The sequence below is a fragment of the Rhinatrema bivittatum genome, chromosome 3 (genome assembly GCF_901001135.1).
Source record: "Rhinatrema bivittatum chromosome 3, aRhiBiv1.1, whole genome shotgun sequence".
Taxonomy (NCBI): Eukaryota; Metazoa; Chordata; class Amphibia; order Gymnophiona; family Rhinatrematidae; genus Rhinatrema; species Rhinatrema bivittatum.
In genome coordinates, this window is record NC_042617.1 from 541,975,476 (window position 1) to 542,001,298 (window position 25,823).

The 25,823-nt window shown below is 46.4% G+C and overlaps 1 protein-coding gene across 1 annotated transcript in view; it reads left to right on the forward strand.

Moving 5' to 3' along the window:
• Positions 1-25,823, forward strand: part of LOC115088647 (neurofilament heavy polypeptide-like) — a 611,587-nt gene that overhangs the window by 570,614 nt on the left and 15,150 nt on the right. The window contains exon 79 of the mRNA XM_029596909.1: positions 9,935-9,970. Within this exon, the coding sequence (XP_029452769.1) occupies positions 9,935-9,970 (36 nt within the window). The remainder of the gene's footprint in view (positions 1-9,934; positions 9,971-25,823) is intronic.

Here is a 25,823-nt window from a genome sequence, read left to right on the forward strand (position 1 = left end):
CCGCGTGCGATAAATTCTCTCTCTCTCTCTCCGGGCTGTCTGGGAAAATCGTGGACCGTGATACTCCTGGCTGGACACTTTTGTGAAAACATCGTGCACTGCGATAAAACAACCAATGAATCATCGCGGTGCACGATGTTTTCGCGATTTGCGACTCCAGTTCCACGAATGGTGAAAACATCGCGTGCAGCGATGTTTCCCCACTGCACGAAAAATGCCTTATTTGCATAGGACACGCCCCCCTCATGCGTTATCACTGCGATATTGGAAAATGAGGCCCCAAGTATATCCCACGCTACTGATGTAGTAATAGCAGTGGCTATTTTCTAAGTCAACTTGATTAATACCAGATAATGGACTTCTCTGTTGCCCTGGAGGTGGACCCTTGGCCTGGGGCAGGATTGGTATGGCCCTCTGAGAGTTACCAGAGGGCACCTGCTGCCAGGAGGCGGAGCACACAAGGAGACAGAGGCTAGCTGGAGCTTCACCAATAACAGTCCGGAGACTCCGTGGGTTGAGCCCATGGAATCCCAGACCACCTGGGTTTAGGTGGGCCTCTGAGTGTGCCCACCAAAAGCAAGGGTGTGTGGCTAGTGGAGAACAGATGAGCGAGACCGGAACAGAGTGTACCGGAGACCACTGGAACGAGACAAGAACTGAAGGTCCTCCGGTCAGGATAGGTAGCGCCTAGTGATCTAGCTTGTGAAGGCTGCGGAAGGCGTCAGAGCAGGCAGACCTGGTGGTCACAGGAGAAGCAAAGAAAGTGTCCGAGGGGAGCGCTAGGGTCAAAGCCAGGTTATCCATCTGAGGGTGATCAGCTAAAGCAAAGGACAGTTCCAGGTATCAGTCCGAGCGTGTTCAATAGCAAGCAGAGGTCAGTTCCAGGTATCAGTCCGAGCGTGGTCAGTAGCAAGCAGAAGTCAGATCCAGGCAGTGGTCCAAACGTGGTCAGAGGCAAGCCAAGGTCAGTACCGAGTATCAGTCCAAGAAGGTACAACCTGGGTAGTGGAACGTGGAACAGGAATCATGAACAGATGCTGGAACACAGGAAGGACCACGGGAACACAGGAACGCAAGAGCACTGGAAGACACAGGAATGCAGGAATACTGGAACAAGCACAGGAACAAGGAACGCAGGAACATTGGAACAAGGAACACAGGAACACTGGAACAAGCACAAGAACAAGGAACGCAAGAACACAGGACGGCAACTAGCTTCACACAAGTGTGACGACCCATTTGCCAAGGTGAGGAACTGAGGGAAGGCCCTTGAATTATATAGGACGCCTACGTGATGTCATCGGGAGGCGTCCGGCCCGAGGTTCCTGAACTGGACCCTTTAAAAGAGGGAGCTCCAGCCGCACGTATGCCTAGGGTCGGGGCAAAGGACGCCGAGGATGCTGAGCCTCTGTGGGAGCTCCGTAGAAAGGCCTGTGACGACGGAGGCATTCGGGACAGGCACTGGGGATGCTGAGAGCTGGCTGCAGCAGCTAGGGAGGACGGAGCAGAGCCCTTGGAGGAGAGCCCAAGGTGAGCAGGCCCAGTTGCGGCACCAGTGTAGCCAGGACGCGCAACATTCTCCTCCAAGAACTTATCCAAACCTATTTTAAACCCAGATACACTAACTGCACTAACCACATCCCCTGGCAATAAATTCCAGAGTTTAAATGTGCGTTGAGTTAAAAAGAATTTTCTCCAATGAGTTTTAAATGTGCAAATGCTAACTTCATGGAGTGCTCCTTAGTCCTTCGGCCTTACCCTGCACTGCATGGTCTTGCTTCATGGCAGAGACGCTGCCGCAGACTTCCTCTTGTTAGCTCCCTAGTCGCGTGCACACGCGCACCCCTCCCGCTTTTTTAAAGGGTTCGCGGCACGTTGGGACTGCCGGCCCCTTCCGATAACATCACCACTAGAGAACTATATAAAGCAGCTCCTGACACTCAGGAGTCACCTTAGCAACTTCTCCCTTCCTTGAGCTTAGTTGTTTCCCTGGCTTGTCTGTACTGTGGGAATTCAGGCCATATCTTACCGCAGTGTCCTCGGAGGAGTACGACCTCACGACAAGAGACGCCTGAAACAATCCCTCTTGGTCTTACCATGACTTCACCATTATTACTGCTGCCTGCTTCAGTGGAGATACCTTCCATCAGTTTCTCTACTCAGGTCCTAGTGGACTCCGGCGCAGGAGCAGACTTTATTCGACAAGATCTCATAGATCAATATCAGATTACCACATGTCCGATAATGCCGCCTCTGGCTCTCTCTTCGGTCCACGGGGACATCCTCCCTGGGGTGATATCTCAGGCCACTCAACCCCTTACTCTGAAGATCAACCAAGATCACTCGGAGCTCATCTCTCTTCATGTTCTACCTACAGCAGTGAGCCCAGTAATCCTGGGTTTGCCTTGGTTGCAGAGACATCAACCATACCTTGATTGGACCACCGGCCGTTCAGTTCTTTGGGGTCCACAAGGTTCAGATTCCTGTTTGAAAACGGCGGCTCCACCTCAGACCCTAACCGTAGCAACTGTTCTTCCCAATCCTCTCCTTCCAGAAAAGAGATCCCAGGAGACTCAAACTCAATCCTCCTCCCTTCAGAGATCCGTCTTGGGAACAGTCTTCAATCATCTAAAAGAGCAACTGACACAAAAGATGGCTGATATTGAGACGCTTGAGAGGGGGCACAAGCAAGCCATTAATGGCTTTGTGTCTCTCCTGGCCTATAAGGAAGAGGAGGTTCTGAATCTGCAGACTCAGTTGCATTTGGAGGAACAAAAGAGGAATGTCTCCACCATTCCTTCAAGACTACCAAGAATAGTCTTCCATCATGACCACTCTGAGAGGGGTGCAACCTGGTACTCCAGCCAAGAACCACCATTCGATGTGCATTCAACTTTCTCGAAACCTCCGGAGGGGGCCCTTGAGGAGGGGGTACTGTTGTGAAGGCAGGTCATGGGGTTTGCCACCAGCCCCTCCTACCTGCCCGCTTTCTCTGTTCTGGAGTTTGCTTTGCTCCACAGCAGGGTAGGAGAGGTGCTTTGGCATGTGTTGGTACGTCTTCAGCCTTCCCCTGCATTGCACGACCTTGCTTCGCAGTGGAAAAGCCGCTGCAGACTTCCTCTCGGCAACTCCCTAGCCCCGTGCGTGTGCCCCTCCCCCTTTTTTAAAGGGCCCATGGCGCATCGGAACTGTCGGCCCCTTCCGATGACATCACCACTAGAGAACTATATAAGGTGGCTCCTGACACTCAGGAGTTGCCTTAGCAACTTCTCCCTTCCTTGGGCTTAGTTGCTTCCCCGGCTCATCTGTCTGCTGTTCTCCTTGAATTTGTGCCTGGTTTTTTGACCTCTGCCTGGAACTCTGCTACCCTGATCACTGCCTACCTCTGATCTTTTGCCTGTTCTATGACCACGTCTGCATGCTGCCTGTACTCGACCATGTCCGACTGTCTCCTAGTACTTGACCCCTGCTTTGCCTGACTAACCACGGACTGATTACTGGCTCTGCCCCTTGCATTGGCTGACCATGCTTCCTTGAATCTGGCCTTGATCCTTGCTATACATTCAGAGACTCTCTTCTGGCCTTCTCAGGCACCCAGGACTTCTGGCCTGAGTATTGATTGCGCACCCTTGACCATTGTGGGCACACCCCTGAACTGCTTATCAAGGAGATCCCGTGAGGCCCACCTAAGACCAGGCGGCCCAGGTATCCAATGGCTGAACCCGGGGGTACCTAGGGTTGCTAGTGGCGAAGCTCCAGCTATAGCTTCTGTCTTCTCTTGTGTTCCGCCTCCTGGTGGTAGGCGCTCTCTGGGTCTGACCAGAGAGCCTACCAATCCTGCACTAGGCCAAGGGTCCACCTCCTGGCGCAACAGGTGCCAACCAGCTGCGCTTTGAAATTAAACAATGGAATTCCCTCCCAAAATAACTTACCCCAGCTAAGTGATTGCTCCTGCCCCTTTTGGGCTACTGGAACCCCACAGCTGGGGTAAGCTATGCTGGAAGCGAATTTTCCATTGTTTAATTTCTGAATGTTGGAAGGAGAGTGTGTGAGGGTGGGGAGTGGTGTTGGCGGCAGCATTCCAAAATGAAAAGGAAAGCTCAATTTTTTGGGGTTTTTCTTTTTTTTTTTCTCTCATTTTGCTATGTTATCTAATTAAAGAAAATTAGGGGTTTCATTCTGTTTTTCAGTTCATGAAAAATCAAATGCACAGTGCTAGATGGCCTTCAAGAGTTTTTAGCATGTCATTCTTTTTCATATATGTGAAATATTAAAGAAGGCTGTCTTATGCTTCTATAAAATTAGTATACCAAATTTAGTAAATAAGACTAACATGTTTACATTAATGATAGGATGGGTTTACAAGCAGCCCTATACATTAAGGCTTTCTACTCATCCTGTGTCTATTGGACAAGAACTTGATGGATCAGGCTATTAATTTGAACTTCTGCCTTTCATGAATTAGTAAAGCAATAAATAACTGCTTTCCAAACAGTCTTGGGTAATTGCTTTTATGAGGGGCAGTGAATCATTTAAAATGTTTATTAAAAGGCAGTTCTATGGAAGGATATTGATTTTGTCCTAATTGATCTCCTTGTCTTCTGTTTCTGGGCCAGGTGAGTTTAGCTTTAAGCACCAGTGCTTGGTCTGCCTGAGACATTCTTTAGAGGTGTGACACTCTCAGGAAGCCTTTTTAAAAACGGGGTGTCAAAGATCTGCCAGTCATTCTGTCCATATTGTTGACTTGAAGCAGCAATGAGTCGTATCTGTATTAGCCCATGGCAGAAAATTCCAAGATAGTTGAAAAATGTAAGGACTTTTAATACCGTATATAATGGGGTAGATTTTAAGACCTGCGCGCGGGCATACATGTGAGCGTGCTACCCCGGCGCGCACACATGTACACCCGATTTATAACATGCTTGCGCATCCCGCGTATGTTATAAATCAGGGGTCGGCGCACAAAAGAGGGTGCACAATTGTGCACCTTGTGTGCGCCGAGCCGTGCTGCCTTCCCCCGTTCCCTATCCCCCACCTCCCCGTTCCCTTCCCTACCTCCACCACCCTTTCCCCCCTACCTTTTTCTTTTTTTTACTTCTGTTTCAAAATTTACTTCATCTCTGGGGCTGAAGTAAGTTGCACTTGCCGGCCAGCACGCGATCCCCGGCACAGCAGCAAATGGCCGCTATGTTGAGGCCTCTGGCCCTGCCCTATTTTCAAAAGGCGCTGGGCCTTTTGAAAATAGGCCCAGCGCGCGTAAGGCATTCTACCCGTGTAAATCCATTAGATTTACGCGTATAGCGCTTTGAAAATCCGGCCCAATATGTTTACCACTTCTGCACTGACTTTCTGTGATTGGTTTGATTCACATATTTTTCCAGTTTTTGTAGCATTTTGCAGGGGTGAGGTGCTTTCTCAATAAGTCAGTTCATATTTCTCCTCTCATTATTGAAGGATTTTTAAAAGTAATTTTGAACAAATTTTCTTTATGTTTTTTAAACAAGTTTTGGGGTAGATTTTAAAAGAAGCGCGCGCGGCCTACATGTGCGCGAGCTACCCAGCGAGCGCACATGTACATCCGATTTTATAACATGCGCAGGGGTCGGCGTGCGCAAGGGGGTGCACAATTATGCACCTTGCGTGCGCCGAGCCGTGCTGCCTTCCCCCATTCCCTTCCCCCTAGCGTGACCTTCCCACCCCTTCCCCTAACCTTTCCCCCCCCAGCCCTACTCTAACCCCCCCTCCCCCCCGTCCTTTGTCTTACCTTTTGCGCCTGCCTCTGGGCAGAAGCAAGAATTCACATATATGCTATTTATAAACATCAAGAGGTTAATATTCAAAGCTCCCCAATTCCAAAGTTCCCCAATTCCAGCTGTCTATTTTATAATTGCATTTGTTTACTGCATACCTTGTACCATGTATTATGGTACATCCATTCACTATATGTGTATCATTGCTTTCAAGGCATCCCTTTACCATGTATTATAGTTTCTTGTACATTGTCTTGCTATTTCGTGCATGATACCCTGCATTATATCTCTCTTCAAATCTATATTTAATTTGTTTTCTTATAGCTGTTTATGATACTCCATTATATAGTCCCTGTTATTTATACATACTTATCCCATGTATCTTTGTTTCATTGTTTGCTATTGTTCTATGTAAGGGCCATGCCCATCAGTTCTTAGTTGTATGTAAACCGATACGATGTGCAAACGGCTATCGGTATAGAAGAAACTCCAAATAAATAAATAAATAAATAAAAGATGTAGATGAATAACTTACACATTATCCACTAAATGGCAAGATTCTGAATATTGAGTCCCTTTTCTGGCTGGATGTTTGCCAGATAAGTCATTATCTGGTTAAAATCTAGCCGTATATAAAATAGATGTTCCGAGGATGTTTTGGGGAGGAGTTAAGTAATCCAGTTAACTTAGCTGATTTTTAATTATAAGCAGTTAAGTTAGACAGATAACTTTAGACCTGATCTGAAATTATCCTTCCTATACTGGAAGAATAAAGAACATAAGAACATAAGAATATGCCAGGATCAGATCAAGGATCCATCAAGCCCAGCATCCTGTTTCCAACAATGGCCAATCCAGGCTATGAGAACCTGGCAAGTACCCAAAAACTAAGTCTATCCCATGCTACTGATGCTAGTAAAAGCAGAGGCTATGGACTCCTCCAAGAACTTATCCAAACCTTTTTTAAACCCAGTTACACTAACTGCACTAACCACATCCCCTGGCAACAAATTCCAGAGTTTAATTGTGCGTTGAGTGAAAAAGAACTTTCTCTGATTAGTTTTAAATGTGCCACATTCTAACTTCATGGAGTGCCCTCTAGTCCTTCTATTATCCGAAAGAGTAAATAATAGAGATGTGAATCGGAACCGGAATCTGATCGGTTACGGTTCCGATTCAAAATCTTAAAATTTTTATCGTCCGGCTCGATTTTTTTTTTGTTATCAGCTGCGCCCGATCCGATAACAAAAAAACCCTCCCCACCCTCCCGAAACCCCCAAAAAACGTTTTAAAATTACCTGGTGGTCCAGTGGGGGCGCGGGGAGCGATCTCCCGCTCTCGGGCCATCGGCTGCATCAATAAAAATGACGCTGATGGCGCTTTGCCCTTACCATGTGACAGGGAATCCGTGCCATTGGCCGGCCCCTGTCACATGGTAGGAGCACTGGATGGCCAGCGCCAACTTTAAAGAGTTAAGGCCTTCTTTAAAAAAGTGAAAGAACTGTGAGCTATAGCATTAAAGAGGCAGTAGCATCCTCAAGATCTAGATGTTTTCTTTAAACCCTCACCAGAAAAAAATGAAAGAAGAAATTATTAGTGAATTTTATTAGTACAACTGTTGTGTTCTCTTTATGGAGACAAGATTTAATGTGACTTGGGAAATACAATAGACTATATGCCTGGTTCCTGTCAACAGTAAGACACCAAAGAATGACATTCAATTGTTTTAAAATGAATGGTTTTTCAGAATGAAAAAATCAATTTTTAGTTCCTTCTGAAAGGAACAAATTGAACATTTTTAGCTTTTTTCATTTTGTTTTGAAAATCCATTAAAACAATGTTTTAAAAAGTTGGCCCCTTCAGCACCAGGCACCATCGTTATTTCCTCAAGTCCTGGGGCTCTCTTGAGGCCTTCCTGGGATCTCACTCTCCCCATTCTCAACCAATAGGCTGAGGTGTGGGCCTATCTGGTTGGACGTAGTCAAGCCTAGTCAGGGCCTCTATGGGCCCCTTTGACTCTACTACCCCTGGGAAATGATCCAGGGCCCCCCACTTATTTCTTTCATGGGGAAGTTTCAGGAAGAAAAGAACAGGAACAATTCTCAATTGCTTCTGCCTTGCTAGCATACATTTAAAAATGACACCAGCCAGCCCTGAGACCAGCACCAAATTGCCATCAACAATGTGGTGCTGGTCCCAGGGCCTGCCTGGCACCATTTTTCTATATGGCCAAATGTTTTTATGCTGTACAACAAAATGGTGATGGCCATCCCTGAGACTGATACCATTTTATTGACATCAAATTGGCACTCGTCTCATAGCTAGGCACAATTTTTAAAAGGATCCATGCAGGCACCTTGAATAATGTGTACAATTCTGGTCGCCTCATCTCAAAAAAAGATATAGTTGCGATGGAGAAGGTACAGAGAAAGGCAACCAAAATGATAAAGGGGCTGAAACAGCTCCCCTATGAGGAAAGACTAAAGAGGTTAGGGATGTTCAGCTTGAAGAAGAGATGGCTGAGCAGGGATATGATAGAGGTGTTTAAAATCATGATAGATCTAGAACGAGTAAATGTGAATCAGTTATTTACTCTTTTGGATAATAGAAGGACTAGGGGGCACTCCATGAAGTTAGTATGTGGCACATTTAAAACTAATCGGAGAAAATTCTTTTTCACTCAATGCACAATTAAACTCTGGAATTTGTTCTTGGAGGAGAAGTCCATTACCTGTTATTAATCAAGCTGGCTTAGTAAATAGCCACTACTATTACTAGCATCAGTAGCATTGGATATACTTAGTTTTTGGGTACTTGTAGCCTGGATTGGCCATTGTTGTTAAGGGATTACCTCACGTAGACAGAGACTTTAATTAAGAAGAATTTTTATGCAGATAATTGTTTGCCTGGAGTGCAGCCTGGTTTTCGCGGAGATGGCCAATCCCCGTATCGGAGGCCAGGACACTGAATACCTGCCACCTGTGCCTTCTAGGTCAGAGAAGGGCGGCAGTGTCAGTAGCACTGTCAGAAGAGTTTTCAGGACAGTCTATTGATGTATGTTTTTTCCATTTTTGGTGAGAGTAGGTATTTGTTAGGGTTGGAAGCCTTAAAAAATGTTGTTACATTTTCTTTCCGTGGGTGGGCCATTTCGGGTTCACCCCTGGATTGTATTTTTTTTTTTGGTTAATTTCCCATTTTGTTTGTTTTTTTTTTTTGTAAAGACAACCAGAACCCACCCCATTGCTTCCAATTTATTAAAATATTGCCCCCCCCCCCCCACCAGCGGAGCCTCCTCCCACAGGACTCACAAAAAATTCCTGGATGTTTAGCGGAGGGCCCAGTAGAGACCTTCAGAACCTGGCCTGGCAGCTACTATTAGTCAAAATGGCATCATCCACTCTTTGACCCTACTATGTGTTAGGGGCTACCAGTGCCATTGGGTACCTGGGGATATATGGGAATACCCCAGGAGGACAGAAGTGCCTTGATTTCTCTTTTGGTTCTCTTTTAAAGTACAGCACAACTTATGCTTCCCTGTATTTTGAGCAGGTGATTTTTCCCTTGTCAAGTACACATGTTAAGTTTTCAAGGATGCATTAGATTTCTAACAGCTCTATACTCACAGCTGATTGAAGGGCAGAAAACTCAAATCTGCTTCAGTGGCTTTTACAGTAAAGGGGATTTTAATTGCTACTACTTCACCTTTTAGATGACTTATAGTAAAAATTGTTGATGAGTAGTAATGTGACTTTCTGCTGAATTACTATTTCTGATGACAAAATATAATAAGCACAAGAGAGGAACGGAGGGCAGATAGGAGAGAATAAAAAGGCAAGAAATAATACAGCAAATTATTTCCAAAATTGTTCTATTTTTTTTTCAGAGAAAAAGATATTGTTAGCACTATGATTTAAAATTAAGCCATCACAAAGGTTGTTTTTTCTTTACAATTACAATATTTCCACAATAAATTGTTACGTGAGTGGCGCATCAAAGTGCAACTCTGGATAGAAGATTCTCTTTTTTATATATGTTGATTTTTTCATGTCCTATTTAGAACAGCATGCACTCTATTGCTAATTATTGCCACTAACAACTTGATGTCCTATCATAGTTGCTGTTATGATAAAACAAAATTATGAGCTGCTAACATATAGACCTTCATTATATTTCCTGTCCACTAGAACCTGCAGGCATACTCCCCATGAAGGCAGAAAAAGGTAAGCTAATAGCAACTTACTTTACTGGAAGATATTTGTTCATTTTACCATATGTTCTATAAAAGAACAATTAACTATGAAAAAAATCATTCATAATGCAGATATGTTAGATTTAGAGTGTAAATTCATACTTTCTCAAACCTTTTGAAAGCAGTAATGGGCTGAACACTACATTGTTGAAAGTCACATAATATAAGATTTTTAAATACATATAATAAGGATTCACTGTAGAGCATGGTGTGAAATATACATGTGCATATATTGGAATGGATACATCGTAACAAACACAGCACTAAGGGGTTAAATTAGAATATGTTTGAAACTTATGAGCTGTAATGCCAATCACCAAGGCTTCAATTCTTGCTACTGTCTAGTCATGTATCTTTCATATACATTCATAATTCAATTATTTTAAAAAAAATCTATTTAAGGTGGTTATTTACTAAGCATTTTTCCCATAGACACAGAATAGGAAAAATCCTTTAGTAAACAGGGCCCTCACATTCATTCACCTCATGCTTCGATCAGAAATGGTTGAGGAACATGCAGACTAAGGGGGTCATTTTCCAAAGGGATCGCACACGATAGCTAAGTTGGCGCGGAGTCCACACCGGCAGAGGAGGAGTCAGGGCGGCATTGGGGCGGACTCTGAACTACTTCGCTGCTGGCGAAAAGGTAGGACACCTTATTGTTGCCAGCAGCACGCCCAATAGCACCGCCTTTCACGGTGGTGCTATTGGGTGCAAAAGCCGCCCCATGGTACCACGTGATTCATATAGGCCTGCGATCTTAGAAAATCCAGGCCTAAAACTCTTAAGTAGTTACCTTGAGAAATGTAAATATCTATAGGTAGTGCCCCCAGGCTCCCTCCATCCTCTGGTCCTTGGAGAAGCAGCAGGGCTGGAGGAACCACTAGGCAAGCTGAGGGGGGCTGCTGCCGCTCGCTGCCACTTCAGGCGGCAGTATAACCAACCAACAAACAAAGAGAGTGAAATGACTAGGCTGAGATCCAAACAGCAAACAACACAGAGGCACCAAAACTCCCATACTGGTACATAATAGGCATGGCAGGTAGGCATATTAACAGCATGACCCCCAAAGATGGTATATCAGGGGCATTTCAAGTAAACAGAGCAATAGCAGCAAGGTCCCTAAGTTAGCATATAAGAAGCATGGAAGTTAGGCATGTAGCAGCAAGATCCCTAAGGTGAAACATCTGTTACATGGCAGGTAGGCAGAATAGCATCAAGAACCTTAAGTTGGTATATAAGGGGCATGGCAGTTAGAGACAGCATAAGCAGCAAGACCCCTAATGTGGAAGGCAGAGTGGTAGCAGTAAGAACCTTAAGGTGGTATATAAGGGGCATGTAAGGTAGACAGAGCAATAGCAGTAAGACCCCAAAGTTGTCACATAAGAGACATGTCAGCAAGACCCCTAAGTTGGTACATCTGGGACATGGCAAGTCAGCAGAGTAGCAGCAAGAACCCTAAAAGGTGAATTTTCAAAGGAGTTACGTGCGCAAATGTAACATACTATCATAGCAATTTTCAAAAGCCATTTACAAACGCAAAGTGCACTTACATGGGTAAATGCTATGGACAATTCAATGGTATCCATTGTAGCAATTTTCAAAAACCCACTTACTCAAGTAAAATGCATTTACATGCGTAAAACCTAGTCTTACGTATATAAATACTTTTGAAAATCAGGCTCTATGTTGGTATATAAAGGGCATGGCAGGTAGAGATGTGTATCGTACCGGTAATCATTTCCAGTGGTTCTGACCATGTTTGTTTTTTGGCTATCTCGATCCGAAAAAAAACCAAAACACCCCAATCCTTCAGATTTAATTATTTACAATCCCCCACCCTCCCATCTTAAAAAATGGCAGGGGCAATCCATTGTTCCTACCATGTGACAGGGACAAGCCAATGGCACTGATAGCCCCTGTCACATGGAAAGGGCAAAGGGCCATCGGCGCCATTTTGATTTGTGGCAACCGACGGCCCGAGAGGGGGATATCGCTCCCAGGACCTCCGGTGGACCACCAGGGACTTTAGGCAAGTTTTTGGGGGGTCGGGAGGGTGGAGGATTGTAAATAATTAGATCTGATGGGTTGGGGTGGGTTTGGGTTTTTTTATTTTTCTGTGTGCCCTTTCTCCCCCCCCACCCCCCCCCCCCCCCCAAAAAACAATAAGAAAACCACACAAAATTTTGTTTGGTTTTCCTATGATTTTTGGGCCCCCCCCGAACCGCGACCAAATAGGAAATATCATCTATATTTCCTATGTCATCTAAAACAATTGCACATCCCTAATGGCAGGTAAACACAGCAGTAGCAGTAAGACCTCTATGGTGGTATATTAGGGGCATGGTAGGGAGGCAGAGTTGTATCAGCAAAACCCTTATGGTGGTATATTGTTATGCTCGGGCTTGTGGACCCTTGGGCCGACGTGAGGATGGAATACCTTGCGGAAGTCCCGTAGGCTCTCACGCCGGGTGGCGAGGTAGAACAAGAGGCGGGACCAGCTGGCCCTTGGCACTGGGGCTGAGGCGAATATCGAGGCGATGAAGCGACGAGGAGAGGCGCTGTGTCTTCACCACTGGTGGTCTGCGGTCCCCCCGGGAGGAGCCCGTAGGGACCCGACTGCTGGGACTTAGGTGGACCTAGGGAGGTCAGAGCAATGGTGCAAAGGCCAACTGGAGCTTCGCCCTGGAAGTCCGCGGTCCCCCCAGGAGGAGCCCGTAGGGACCTGGGCCGCTGGGACTTAGGTGGGCCTTTGGTGACGGAGTCTTGGAGGGGTCCTAGGTCGAGTGCCAGAGGGTCGTCGCTCACCAGTCCGAAGTCGTGCACCAGAGAATCGCCGCTTGCCAATCTGAAGTCAGGAACCAGAGAATCACCGTAAGCCAATCCGAAATCAGGAACCAGAGAAACACCGTAAGCCAATCCGAAGTCAGGAAACAGGAACACCAAAACGAAAACAGGAACCAGCGTCCAAGTACAAGGAACTCACCAAGGCAAGCAGACTAGACAGCAATGGGATGTTGAGTCAAGGAATGAGCAGAGGAAGCCTCCCTATATACTTCCTCTGCTCTGGATCATTGGAAACAGGTGAGTCTAGTTAAAGGGACCAGGTCCCTTTAAATGCAAATGAGTTGACGGCGGCCATCTTGGATCTCATGGCACGGCCATCTTGATCTCCCCGGTGGAGGAGAGACACGCTGAAGGAAGCAGGGCAGCTTCCCCTGCAGCGGACAGCACGGGCCCGAGTCGGAGCCCTCCCCCGGGGCTTCCTGGCGCCACGGCCGTGGAGCACAACATATATAAGGAGCATGGCAGGTAGGCAGAGTGATAGCAGCTAGACTGCTAAAGTGGTATATCAGGGGCATGGCGGGTAGGCAAAGTGGCAGTAACAAGACACTTAAGGTAGTACATAAGAAGCATTGCAGGTAGGCAAAGTGGCAACAAGATCTTCAAGGTGATTTCAGTCATCTTGCCGCTCACATGGAAATTCTGGAAATCAAAACAAAAGCAGATTGATTTTCAAAAAGACTAGCTTTTTCATCAACTCTGGTACAACTTTTGACTGATGAGTGTCATTGAGAAGACACTTTGGCTAGGTCCCATAAGACTGTGGAACTGTCTACCCAATATGCCAGTGCATCTTTATCCATGTTCTCAATGGGATCTGCGAAATAACATGTCATATAAATATATGATGGAGTCTCATTTGCTGGGGTCTGATGAGCATTTTCTCTTGCCAGCTGCTTTCACTATGGCCTGTGTCAGGAGAGATGGTTCTTTGCTGGCAATGGGTCTTTGGCATATTGAAGTGGGGGAGGAAGTGGTAGCTAAGAGGTGCAGTTCCTGCTTGCATTAATCTATGTAGTGGCCACTCTTTCCTGTGCTATATCCCCACTATGCCTCTGTCATTCCTCTTCACACAGCTTAGCTTCCAGCATCTCCTTTATAAATGTGAGATGCTGGGACTGGAGGGCGAGACTCCCTTTCATACCTAGATCACAAAGTGCAGCAAGCATATATATATACTAGCGGTGGCCTGCCACGCATTGCAGTGGCAGTCAGGTTCTTCTCCCCCCCCTCCCCCTTCCCTTTGCTCATATACCTCAGTCACACATCGTCCTCCCCCTTGGTCACTCACCCCTCCCCCTTTGGTCACTAGCCCCCCTTCACTCCCCTGTCCCCACTCCAACTCTCACCCCTCACACTCACCTCTCCCCTCTGTGTCGTGGTGGCCTGCCACGCGTTGCAGTGGCAGAGTCAGGTTCTTTTCCCCCCTCCCCCTTCCCCTTGCTCATATACCTCAGTCACACATCGTCCTCCCCCTTGGTCACTCACCCCCCCTTTCCTTCCCTGTCCCTACAACTCTCTCCCCTCACACTCACCCCTCCCCCTTTGATCACTAACCCCCCCTTCACTCCCCTGTCCCACTCCAATTCTCACCCCTCACACTCACCTCTCCCCTCTGTGTCTCTCCCCTGACACGCACTGCCCCCTTCATTCTCCCTCCCCTCACTGTCGTCAGTGACAGCACATCCTCTCTGAATCTCCTTCCCTGACTCTGACCCCCTCATGCTCGCAATGCCCTCCCAGCTGATCCCCCCCCCCGTCCCTCTCCCTCTTGTGCGGTTCTGTGCGGCCCGCTCCCGAAGACGCGAGGTCAGCGAGGATCCCTCCCTGTCGTGCACGTGAGCCGTACCAGATCGCTGCCGCAGCTGCTACCAGGTGTCGAGGTTTGGCCGGCCGACACCACCACACCCGATATCGCCGCCGGTCTGCCGCTGCTGCTCGTCCCAGTGCCATGTTGGTCCCGCTGTGTGCGACGTGCACCACTGCTGCCCCTCCCAGCGCCATGTTGATCCCGCTGTGGCCGATGTGCGCTCCCGCCCGCGCATGCGCAGTACAGCAGCTTCATTTCCCAAGGTAGATAGCGTGTGTTGCATGTCTGTCCAACAGATGTCGCTGTTTTCCCCACACACATGTAAAAACATGTTTTTATCTGTAACCGTGTGACATCTATGTAATCTAGATAGAGAAGAACCTTGCCGAAAGTGAAAGCAAGGTTGTGTCCAAATTTGAAAGCAATTGGTGCAGTAGTTTCTGAGATTATCGATTACGTCCAAACTATTTTACATTTTTATTTATATAGATTGTTTTCTATGAGAGGTTTCATTCTCTCTCGCCCCTGCTGCTGCAAGGAGTCCATAAAACTGCTCATTGAAACTTTTCCTCAAGAATATTTATTAAAAGGAATACAGCATGAAATGTGGCGCTTCTGGATCCTGTAGGAATCCTTGAAGGGCTTGAAGATTTGTACCAGCTGCCTCATCACTACCCAATCATGATGCTCCAGGGGGGGATGCACACCTATCTCTGTTTCCAGAGACAGATCACGCAAAAGTGTTTGCTGTTCCGATAACCTCTGCAGCATTATACAGATGGAATTCCAACAGGTGCCAACATCTTGAATCAGACACTTGTGAGGCATCCTAAATGTTTCCTGTTTCTCATGAAGACGCTGCCCTGACTTCACACTTCTATGGAAATGCCCTGTTTTCCTGCACCTCTTTATCAATTTCTTTGGGGAAAGAAAATTGCCATTATTGTAGGGCCTCAGCCCTAATGCATCCCTCACTGCCAGGTGCAGCAAGTATGCAAAGCAATGGATAGCCTGAAAGCCCCCATATTCTCTTGCTTTTACCACATTTGAACCACAATCTGTCACAAAGAAACCTGCCTGAAGTCTCCTCCCTCTCTGGTCTAGCTGCAAGCCTTCCAGCATTTTTCTTATGACTGATAGAATATTGCACTAGATATGGAAGCTTTGCATCAACTGGGTGTGCAGCAAAGCCCATCTGCACCCTGATGCTTCATCTCTGCTAGAACTGCTGCCAGCCTCTGCCTTAGCCAGGTCCTACCAGTGTGCTGTCAGGGAGAGATTTGTATTGGACCAGATATCGCTGTGAAATGCACATTGCTCCCCTCTGCCTTAACCAGGTGTGCCTGCATAAAACAATGACATTGATTGTACAGGGTGGGGATCACCTTCCCACTAAGAGTAATCCTGGAGGGCACTTTGTAATTGGAGGCTAACACATGCAGCAGATGCTTAAAGCCCATGTTCTCCACTACCTGCAAGGGCTGGTCACCAAGGGCAATCATTTCCCCAGTACTCCTCATTATTATTTTAGATGTTGCCTGTTTCTTGCTCTGGGACAGTGCTGTAGAACATCTCCTCATTTCCTCTATGGTAACTTGCTGTTTTGAACGCATGGCTGGGGACAACTGTTCTGCCACCTGTCAGCTGGAAGGAGCCAAGGGATCTGTTTAGGAAAATGTATTCCTCTTTATAACCCCTTTCCTCTGGGAGTAGATATCCAGGCTAGAACTGCCACCCTCTCCTGATATCAATGCTAGTGGTTGCTGATTCAGCAGGTGATGCTGCATACCAGCATTTGTGAGATTCCCTATTTGCTTCTCTTGCCAGATATCCTTCCTGCAGTGAATATACTGAGAAAATTGTGGGTCCTCCCTCACTTCATAGTACCTCTAGATCAGGAATTTCTTCCACAATCCCTTCTCTGCATCCTTGGAGGCCAATGCTGGCACTGAAGTTGAGATAGAGGGTGGACCCCATGGAAAATGTCAAAGGCTTTTATCATACTCTGTACTTGCATTGCCTGCTCTTCCTGAGGGTTGATCTCAACATTGTCAGTATCATCCATCTCCCTGTCACCTTATTAAAGGCTAAAATGCTATTGACTAAACTTTCCAAATTCTCTTCAGCTATTAGCTCTTCAATATCTTCTGATTCAGAGAATTCCAGACAACATTCTTTCTCAGCATTTGTTTGTGCAAATACTGCCTTTACTGCCTCAGAATCAAAGGGGAACATGCTGCTTGTTTTGGGCATTGAACTTCTGCTACTCCTGTCCTGCTATGCCAGTCTTGGATGACTCTTTCACCTTTTCCCTATTCCAAAACAAGAGAGGAACAGGCGGCAGTGGCACATGCTTTGCAAATTTCAATTTCTTCTGCATTGTCCTGCTTTCCTCTCCTGCTATTCTGGATCTAAAAAAAGTCAATCTATAATTTAGGTACAGTACTGTCTTTTTTATTGCTGCCCCGCCAAAGCTGCCAACCCTTCCAATATGCCCTCTTCTCTCTTTTCCTGACATGATAGAATGTTTTGAGGGGAATTACCTACTGGGTGTTTTAATATTAAAACAAATTTATCAATATTGCAACTGTACCCCCATTCACAATCCCACCAACTGTATGGAGAACTGTGTCACATATACACACTAGAGATGAGCTTTGTTTTTCTTGCTTGGGTTGGTTTCAGTTCGGGCACTTCGTGGGTAAATTCGTTTTCCCACGGATCATTTTTCAGCAAAAATGAAGCTGGAACCTGAACCCGAAACCAGAAAAACGAATTAAATAAAAAAAAATCTGAATCAGAAAAAAACCCACCCCAACCCTTCACATTTACTGTATTACAACCTCCCCACCATCCTGATCCCTCCCCAAGACTTACTAAAAGTCCTGGTGGTCCAGCAGGGTCCCGTGAGTGATCTCTCCCTCCGGGCCATTGGGCTGTCGGGCCTGCTATGAATCAAAATGGCGCCAATGGCCCTTTGCCCTTACGATGTCACAGGGGCTACCGGTGCCATTGGTCGCCCCTGTCACATGGTAGGAGCAATGGACGGCCAGTGCCATCTTGTGCTCCTACCATGTGACAGGGGCTGACCAATGGCACTGGTAGCCCCTGTGACATAATAAGGGCAAAGGCTATCTGAGCCATTTTGAATACTGGCAGCCGACTGCCCGAGTGCAGGAGATCGCTCCGGGACCCCCGCTGGACTACCAGGGACTTTTGGCAAGTCTTGAGGACTGTGTTGTATGTAGTAGTGCTGTCTGACTCCACATACAAGAAAATTTTTAACAACTAACAGACAAAAAAGACTGGCAGACTGGCAGACTGGAAAGACTCTTCAGTTTCTGAGCATGCATTACTCACCTCACTAGTGTCCATATAGAGACAAATAAATCGCTAACACTGCAATCTTCACACAGTCTACCATTCTGACCCTCCCCCAGTGAGATGAAACATCAAAATCATCAGCAGTGCACTGTCTCTTTTCCTGTCACAGTGAGTGTGTGAAACTACTGAAGCATAGAGAAGAGCAGAAGCTGCCTCTTACCAGTGCCAAATCTCAAAGTTTATAAGTTTTTAAAACACCGTAAGAGCTTCTAGTAGCACAGCCTTCTCTGCCAAGAGCTAGAAAGGAGCTATAGAGATTCTTGGACATTCTCAGACTTACAATGAGGGAGGGTCAGGGTCATTTGAACCAGATAGCTGCTATAGTCTAGTTAATAAGATGCTGTAATGTGATTTGTCCTTTGGCTAGACTCCTTGCCAACTTATCCTGCCTCAGCTCTGAATAGGGATATGCATTCATTTTAAAATGAATGTACATCAAAAACAAATGGGGCTATTTTGTTTCATTCACAGAGCTCATGAAAGAAATGGGGACATCCCAGAATGAAACATATCTTATTAGGTTAGTTTGTTTTAGTCCCATTCATTCTTATGTGTTTATGGGCTCATAGGAATAAATGGGATGGTAACAGGTACACTTCTTCATTTTTACTGTACTTTTAGTTAGAATTTGTAATTGTATTCTGCAGCCAAGCAGACAACTCATCCTTGTTGGCATAGCAACCAATCCTTCTCTGTGGGTCATGTTAGACCTCAAAGCATTGACATTTCAGCCATATGGGTATCCATTTCCTTGAATCTGTAAAGAGAGTATCCTTAGTACATAACACACACAATTTTCCTAACTGTAATTACACAGAAAAATACATCTGCATATATTAAGCATATGACAAACACACTGAGGGGTTAAATAGCACAGGTTTTAAACTTGTGAGCAGTAGCAGCACTTGCCAAGATATTACAAGGCTGGTCATTGGGGATTCATTTCTATTAAGATCAGTGTGCATATGGCAGGATTACAATGGATATCTTAATCTGTCTAAGACAGTGGTTCTTCATTCCATAGGAACATATAGTTGCATCCTAAGGCCTAGATTTTCTTATGGTGCAGAGCTCATTGAATCCCGCAGTAACGGGGGGCGGGGGCGAAGCGGGGGGGGCGGGTCTGCAAACGCCGGCAGCGATCGCACCACCGCGGTGTTATCTCTGCTGGCTTTCGCACCCAATAGCGCCACCGTGAAAGGTGGTGCTATTGGACGCGCTACTGGCAGCGATAACGGGTCTTACCTTACCACCGCCAGCGAAGTTACTGCCGCATCCGCCCCGATGCTGCCCCGACTCCTCCTCTTCCGGTCCCGACTCCGCCCCGACTCTGCCCTGTCTCTGCCCCTATCAAGCTATCATGTGCGATACCAATAGAAAATGACCCCCTAAATGATGGAAGAAAAAAAGCTAATGGTCCATTCAGTCTATCCAGCAAACTTTCTTTTCTTTTTTTTAGGGTAGTACCTGTCTTTCCGCGCAGGCTATCCCAGTGCCTTCTTTTAAGGGTAGTAATTGCCGCTGCATGCAGATTACCCTCTATGCCTTCTGTTAAAGATAATAATTGCCACATCATACAGCTTGCCCCAGTTAACACAGATTATCCTTTTTCTTCATTCCCATCCTTTAGCCATTATAGATCCTCTATGTTTATTTCATGCCCTTTTGAATTCCATGGTCATTTTTGTCTTCGCTACCTCATCTGGGAGGGCATTCCATGCATCCACCACCCTTTCCATGAAGAAATATTTCATGATGTTCACGAGTCTACACTCATGGAGCCTTATACTCCCTTTGTCCCTTTGTTCTATAGCTTTCTTTCCACTTGAAAAGGCTTGATTCCTGTACATCATTAATGTCCTTCAGATGTTTAAAAGTCTGAATCATATCTCACCTGTCCCTCTTCTCCTACTGGATATACATATCTAGGCCCTTCAGTCTCATCTCCCCCACACCACTTCCATCCTGTCTCTATCCTTTTTGAGCTATGGTCTCCAGAACTGAACATAGTATTCCAGGTGAGGCCTTACCATGGACCGTACAGGGACATTATCACTTCCTTGTTTTTGTTAGTTATGCCTCTTTCTATGCAGCCCAACATTCCTCTGGCCTTAGACACTGCCTTATCACATTGCTTTGCTGCCTCAGATCATCAGACACTATCACCCAAAGGTCTCTGACCCAGTCTATACACATCAATCTTTCACCCCTTATCCTTTCACCTTTTGGATTTTTGCAACTGAAATGCATGTCTCTGCACTTCTTGGCACTGAATCCCAGCTGCCAAACCTTCAACCACTCCTACAGCTTTCTTAGATCACTTTTCATTCTCACTACTCCTTCAGGTATGTCCTCTCTGTTGCAGGACTTATTGTGTTTACCTGAAAAGCAGACCGGTTGATGAGAAGACATGTGAGGGATCAGGGTCCAGAACTGAGATCCACTAGTCTAAGACTCTTCAAAAGCCAGCATTGATATTCCTAGCCCCTTATTTAATGATGATACCTCTTAAACTTCAGTTAAAACCTAACCAAAAATTCCATAACATGTTCTTGGAAATTGCTAAGATTTAGTGCAAATGAAGTTGCGGTAGAAACCTACAATTCCTTGGATATTCAGGACAGTATTCAAACCTTATAAACCTTATAAACCCTGGCCAGCAGAAGATAGATGCACCACTCAGCATTATTCAAACAGGGATAAGCAAACTGAGCATATTTTAACTATCATGTCATATTTTGACTTTACAGCAAACGAGTGTGCCTCAGGCTTTGTTCATTTTTCTTTTTGTAATTATCTGTTTATTGTACATTGATAACAAAGAAAATATAATACAGGTTACCACATTGCAAATCTGTGGTCTGTAGTACAAATACATCATATACCATACCTCATTTGGACACAATATACAAAACCGTTGATAGCACATGAACAATTAACAAGTAACAAGCGCTATAAGCATGAGCGCCTTCCATCTACTGCCACCCATTTTGGCCCAATGTACATTCTGAATAGTAAGAATATGAATTATAGTCCCCCACTCCCCCTCCTCCCATCCCCCTATCTCAGACGAATCCACTTAACATTCAGTAGAGGAAATCCATTGTTGAAAGGCTTGTCAAATATTATTAAATCATTGCATATTGTCCCTCCCTCCGCAAGGCAGTGAGATACTCCATATAGTGAATCAATTTCAGTCTCTGGAGCACCAATGATAAAGAAGGCACCTGAACCTCTTTGCAGTGTTTCACAATCTCCCCCCTGACAGCATGTGCTGCAGCATGGACGAAGGGATGCTGTAAGGAAGACACCTTATCCACCGGGGCATGAAGTAAGGCCCCCCCGCACAGTCCATTGCTTGTCTACATGTAACAAATCATGAAACCAGGTCTCTACTTGCTCCCATAACTGTTTAATAACAGGGCATGTCCACCACATGTGATAGAAATCACCTATTAACCCACATTTCCTCCAGCATAAGGAGTCCTTCTTAAGCCCCATTTTATGTAACTTATATGGTGTTAAGTACCACCTGAACAACATCTTATAGCTTTGTTCCACCATTTGCGCAGCTAAAGAACTACAGCTCACCACCAGAAAACATGCATCCCATTCTCCCTCCGTCAGGGAAATTCCCAGGTCTGTCTCCCATGCTTTCATATGCCCCACAGTGTGTGATAAAGCCCTATTGAGAATAGTATAAAGTTTGGATATAGCTCCTTTTAATAGATAAGCTTTGTCGCGGTCGCCTTCAACTAATGTTTTCATTTTGTTCATGTCTTTAGAAGAAAGAAAATGTTTTAACTGGAGATAGGCAAACTGATCCATGTCAGACAAGTGATATCTATCTCTCAGTCCCTCAAAAGATAACACCTCGTGATCATGTCAGACCTGTCCCAATGTATGCAATCCCTTGTCTTCCCATACTTGAAACCTCTTTCCTGCTTTCCCAGCCGGGAAATTCTTACATCCTCTAATTGAAGTGGAATATAGGAATCTACGGTCACCCACTAACAATGTCTTCCATTTATTCCAAATGTTTATAGTGGTAGCTATCAAGGCATATCAGGCCCCCTGTCCAGAAGAGCTTCCTAATCATCATGCCTTGGGCCATGTCATTTTCCAATTGTACCCATTGTTTAGTGTATGCATGATTATGGAATTCTATCACCACCTTCAGTTGGGATGCCACATAATACTTAATAAGGTTAGGGACCCCTAAGCCTCCATCAGCTTTACTTTGATAAAGCACCGAATGGGAAACCCTGGGAGGTCTCCTCTTCCATATAAAGGAGAAAATTTTAGATTGCAACCCCTTGAGATATTGTGCTGGCACTATACATGGGAGAGTCTGGAAAAAATAAGCCAATTTTGGCAAAAAGGTCATTTTTATGGTAGCAATCCTGCCCATCCAGGATAGCAATAATCTGTCCCAAGATTGGAGGTCTCTCTCAAGTTGTTTAAATAATGGTAAATAATTACGGCTGAAAACATCCCTATATTCCGATCCTATCTGGACCCCTAAATACTTTACTGTCTGTTTCGCCCAATGAAAGGGGAATGACTGTTTTTAGTTAGTAATCTGAGGTTGTAATAAGAAAATAGAAAGTAGTTCCGATTTCTCTTTATTGACTTTGAAGCCGGACACCTTCCCAAATTTTTCAAGCTCTGGTATTAGCTCTTGCAAGGATTGCTCCGGATTGGCCAAGGTGAAAAGCACATCATCGGCATAAAGGGAGATCTTATAAATCTTGTCCCATATCCGAATACCCTGAATTTCTCCCGCTGTTCTGATTTTTTCTGCCAAAGGCTCCAAACAAAGGGCGAATAATAATGGAGACAGTGGACACCCTTGCCTCGTACCCCTTTGGACTTGGAAATTATCCGAGTAACCCCCATTCACCTTTATACAGGTGGCTGGGTCCCTATACAATTCCTGCACCCACTGAAGAAAACTGCCACCCAGGCCCACTTTTCTCATTCTTTGAAAAAGAAAGGGCCAGTGCACCCTGTCGAATGCTTTTTCTGCATCGACCCCAAATAACACTGACGATATTGCATTCTTTCTTGCATAATGGACAATGTTAAGCACCTTCCTAATATTATCCCCTGCCATACGACCCGGCATAAATCCCGCCTGATCATCATGAATTAAGGAGGTAATGCCCTTGCTGCATCTTGACTCTTCATCTCAGCTTGTGGAGGGAAAGGTGCTGAGACACAAGATCACACACAATCTTGTTAGCCACTTTTGCTATAGGCTTTTCTAAAAATTTGTGAAAATTGAAAATATTTTTCTCATATTATATAAAGACGAGATGTCAACTATTTGTGAAACATCTTGTCTTGCTCTGTATTGCCAAGAGACTGAAGTATCATGTTTATACAATTTGGCACTGGAATCTTTGTGGGGAGTTTTCAAAGAATTACACATTTAGGGGCGGATTTTCAGAGCCCTGCTCGCGTAAATCCGCCCAAAACCGGGCGGATTTACGCGAGCAGGGCCCTGCGCGCCGGTGAGCCTATTTTACATAGGCTCACCGGCGCGCGCAGAACCCCGGGACTCGCGTAAGTCCCGGGGTTTTCGGAGTGGGCGTGTCGGGAGGCGTGTCGGGGGGCGGGGCCGGAGCGCGCGGCGTTGCGGGGGCGTGTCGGCAGCGTTTTGGGGGCGGGTACGGGGGCGTGGCTACGGCCCGGGGGCGTGGCCGCGCCCTCCGTACCCGCCCCCAGGTCGCGGCCCGGCGCGCAGGAGGCCCGCTGGCGCGCGGGGATTTACGCCTCCCTCTGGGAGGCGTAAATCCCCCGACAAAGGTAGGATGGGGGTTTAGACAGGGCCGGGCGGGTGGGTTAGGTAGGGGAAGGGAGGGGAAGGTGAGGGGAGGGCAAAGGAAAGTTCCCTTCTAGGCCGCTCCGATTTCGGAGCGGCCTAGGAGGGAACGGGGGTAGGCTGCGCGGCTCGGCGCGCGCAGGCTATACGAAATCGATAGCCTTGCGCGCGCCGATCCAGGATTTTAGCCGATACGCGCGACTACGCGCGTATCTACTAAAATCCAGCGTACTTTTGTTTGCGCCTGGAGCGCAAACAAAAGTAGGCTGTTCGCGCTCGTCTGAAAATCTACCCCTTAATAATTAGCAAATACGAACATATGTAGCATCTACTCGCATACATGCTATTTTATAAACATCAAACCTATGAACAGATTTTTGCTTTCACATACACAAATACGCACCGTAGAAAGTGGGCAGTTTAGGGGCATTCCTGGGCAGGGCTAACATTCATGCATGTAAGTTACTCTTTTAAAAGTTATGCATATAGATTTGCCAACTTACTTGTGCAATTTTACACTAGCTAATTGACTTGTGTAAGTGATATTAAACACGTTTATTGAGTACTATTACCTGGGTGGATGGACTGGGTGAACTGAGAGAAGTTCAAGCTGTTGCATGTGCCAGCCGCGGCAGGCCCATGGCCGGGCCCACTTAACCCCATTTGCCTGCTCCAGCACCTGGTTCTGCTTCCCTTGCGGCCGTGGGTAGCCGCTTCCATGTTCAGGCTGCTCCCCATGCTCCCAGCTCCTCTGAGGATGTCTCAGCTCCACGGTGGGCCTCCCCGCGTGGTCCGCAGGGAGACACAGTCATCTCATGCCGCGCCCCTCCTTAGGCGCGCACGCATCAGCTCTACCTTTAAAAGGGCCATGGCGGGAAACCACCCCACGGCCCTGGATGATGACGTCACTGGGTCCCAGTATATAAGGTCAGACCCAGCCAGTACTTCCTTGCCTTGGCAACAGGTCTTCATGCTTGTTGTTTGCTAGTTGCTTGTTCCTGCGTTCCTTCGTGTTCCTGGTTCCTGGTCTGTTCCTGATTCATCTGTGTTCCTGTTCCTGATCCTGGTATCCATTCCTGCTCCTGTGTTCCATGTCTACTCTGCTTGTCTTACTACTGATTGACACCCAGCTTGACTCCTGCTTCATCTGACCACACTACTAATTGATTCCTGGCTTGACTCCTGCTTCGTCTGACCATGCTACTGATTGATTCCCGGCTTGACTCCTGCTTTGTCTAATTATGCGCCTGCCCAATTCCTGGTTTGACCTTTGCCTTGCCTGACCATTCTCCATCTGACTCCTGGTTTAACCCGTGTCTGTTTTTGCCACTCCTCCTTGCCTGCCGCCTGCCCTGACTTTAGCCTGCTCTAGATGCTCCCATCATTTCTATTCTAGACTTGGCCTCTCAGGCTTCGGCCTGCTCTTACTCGGGCGCCCCCTGTCTTGCCTCCGGTTCTCCTGGGCACTCGGGTCTCCAGGACTCTGCCTCATCCAGATCTGTTCTCTAGTTTCTACCACCGCTGCTGGACCCTGGCTGATTACCTCATCGCTTCCAAGAAGACCTCGGATGGAGGCCCACCTAAGTCCAGCCGGCCCCGATACCCAAGGGCTCAATCTGCAGGGAACGAGGACTGGCATTGGCAAAGCTCCAGCCGGTCTCTGTCAATCAGCCAGCTCTGCCTGCTGACGGTGGGGACCCGTAGGGCCTGCCCTACGGGTAGTGTCAACCCCACCTCGACCCAAGGGTCCACCTCCTACGCAACACAAGCTAGAGAAGCAGGAGGGTTTCAATGGCATGTAGACGGACTGGGTGAACTGGTGGAGTAATTGGTAAAACTGGTAATGTTAATGACGCACCCATGTTTTATTTACACCTGTAAATCAGGTTTATGCAAGTCAAATTTTATTTTTACATGTAAAATATATACCTTTCTCTAGGTCTGTTATTATACAATAAT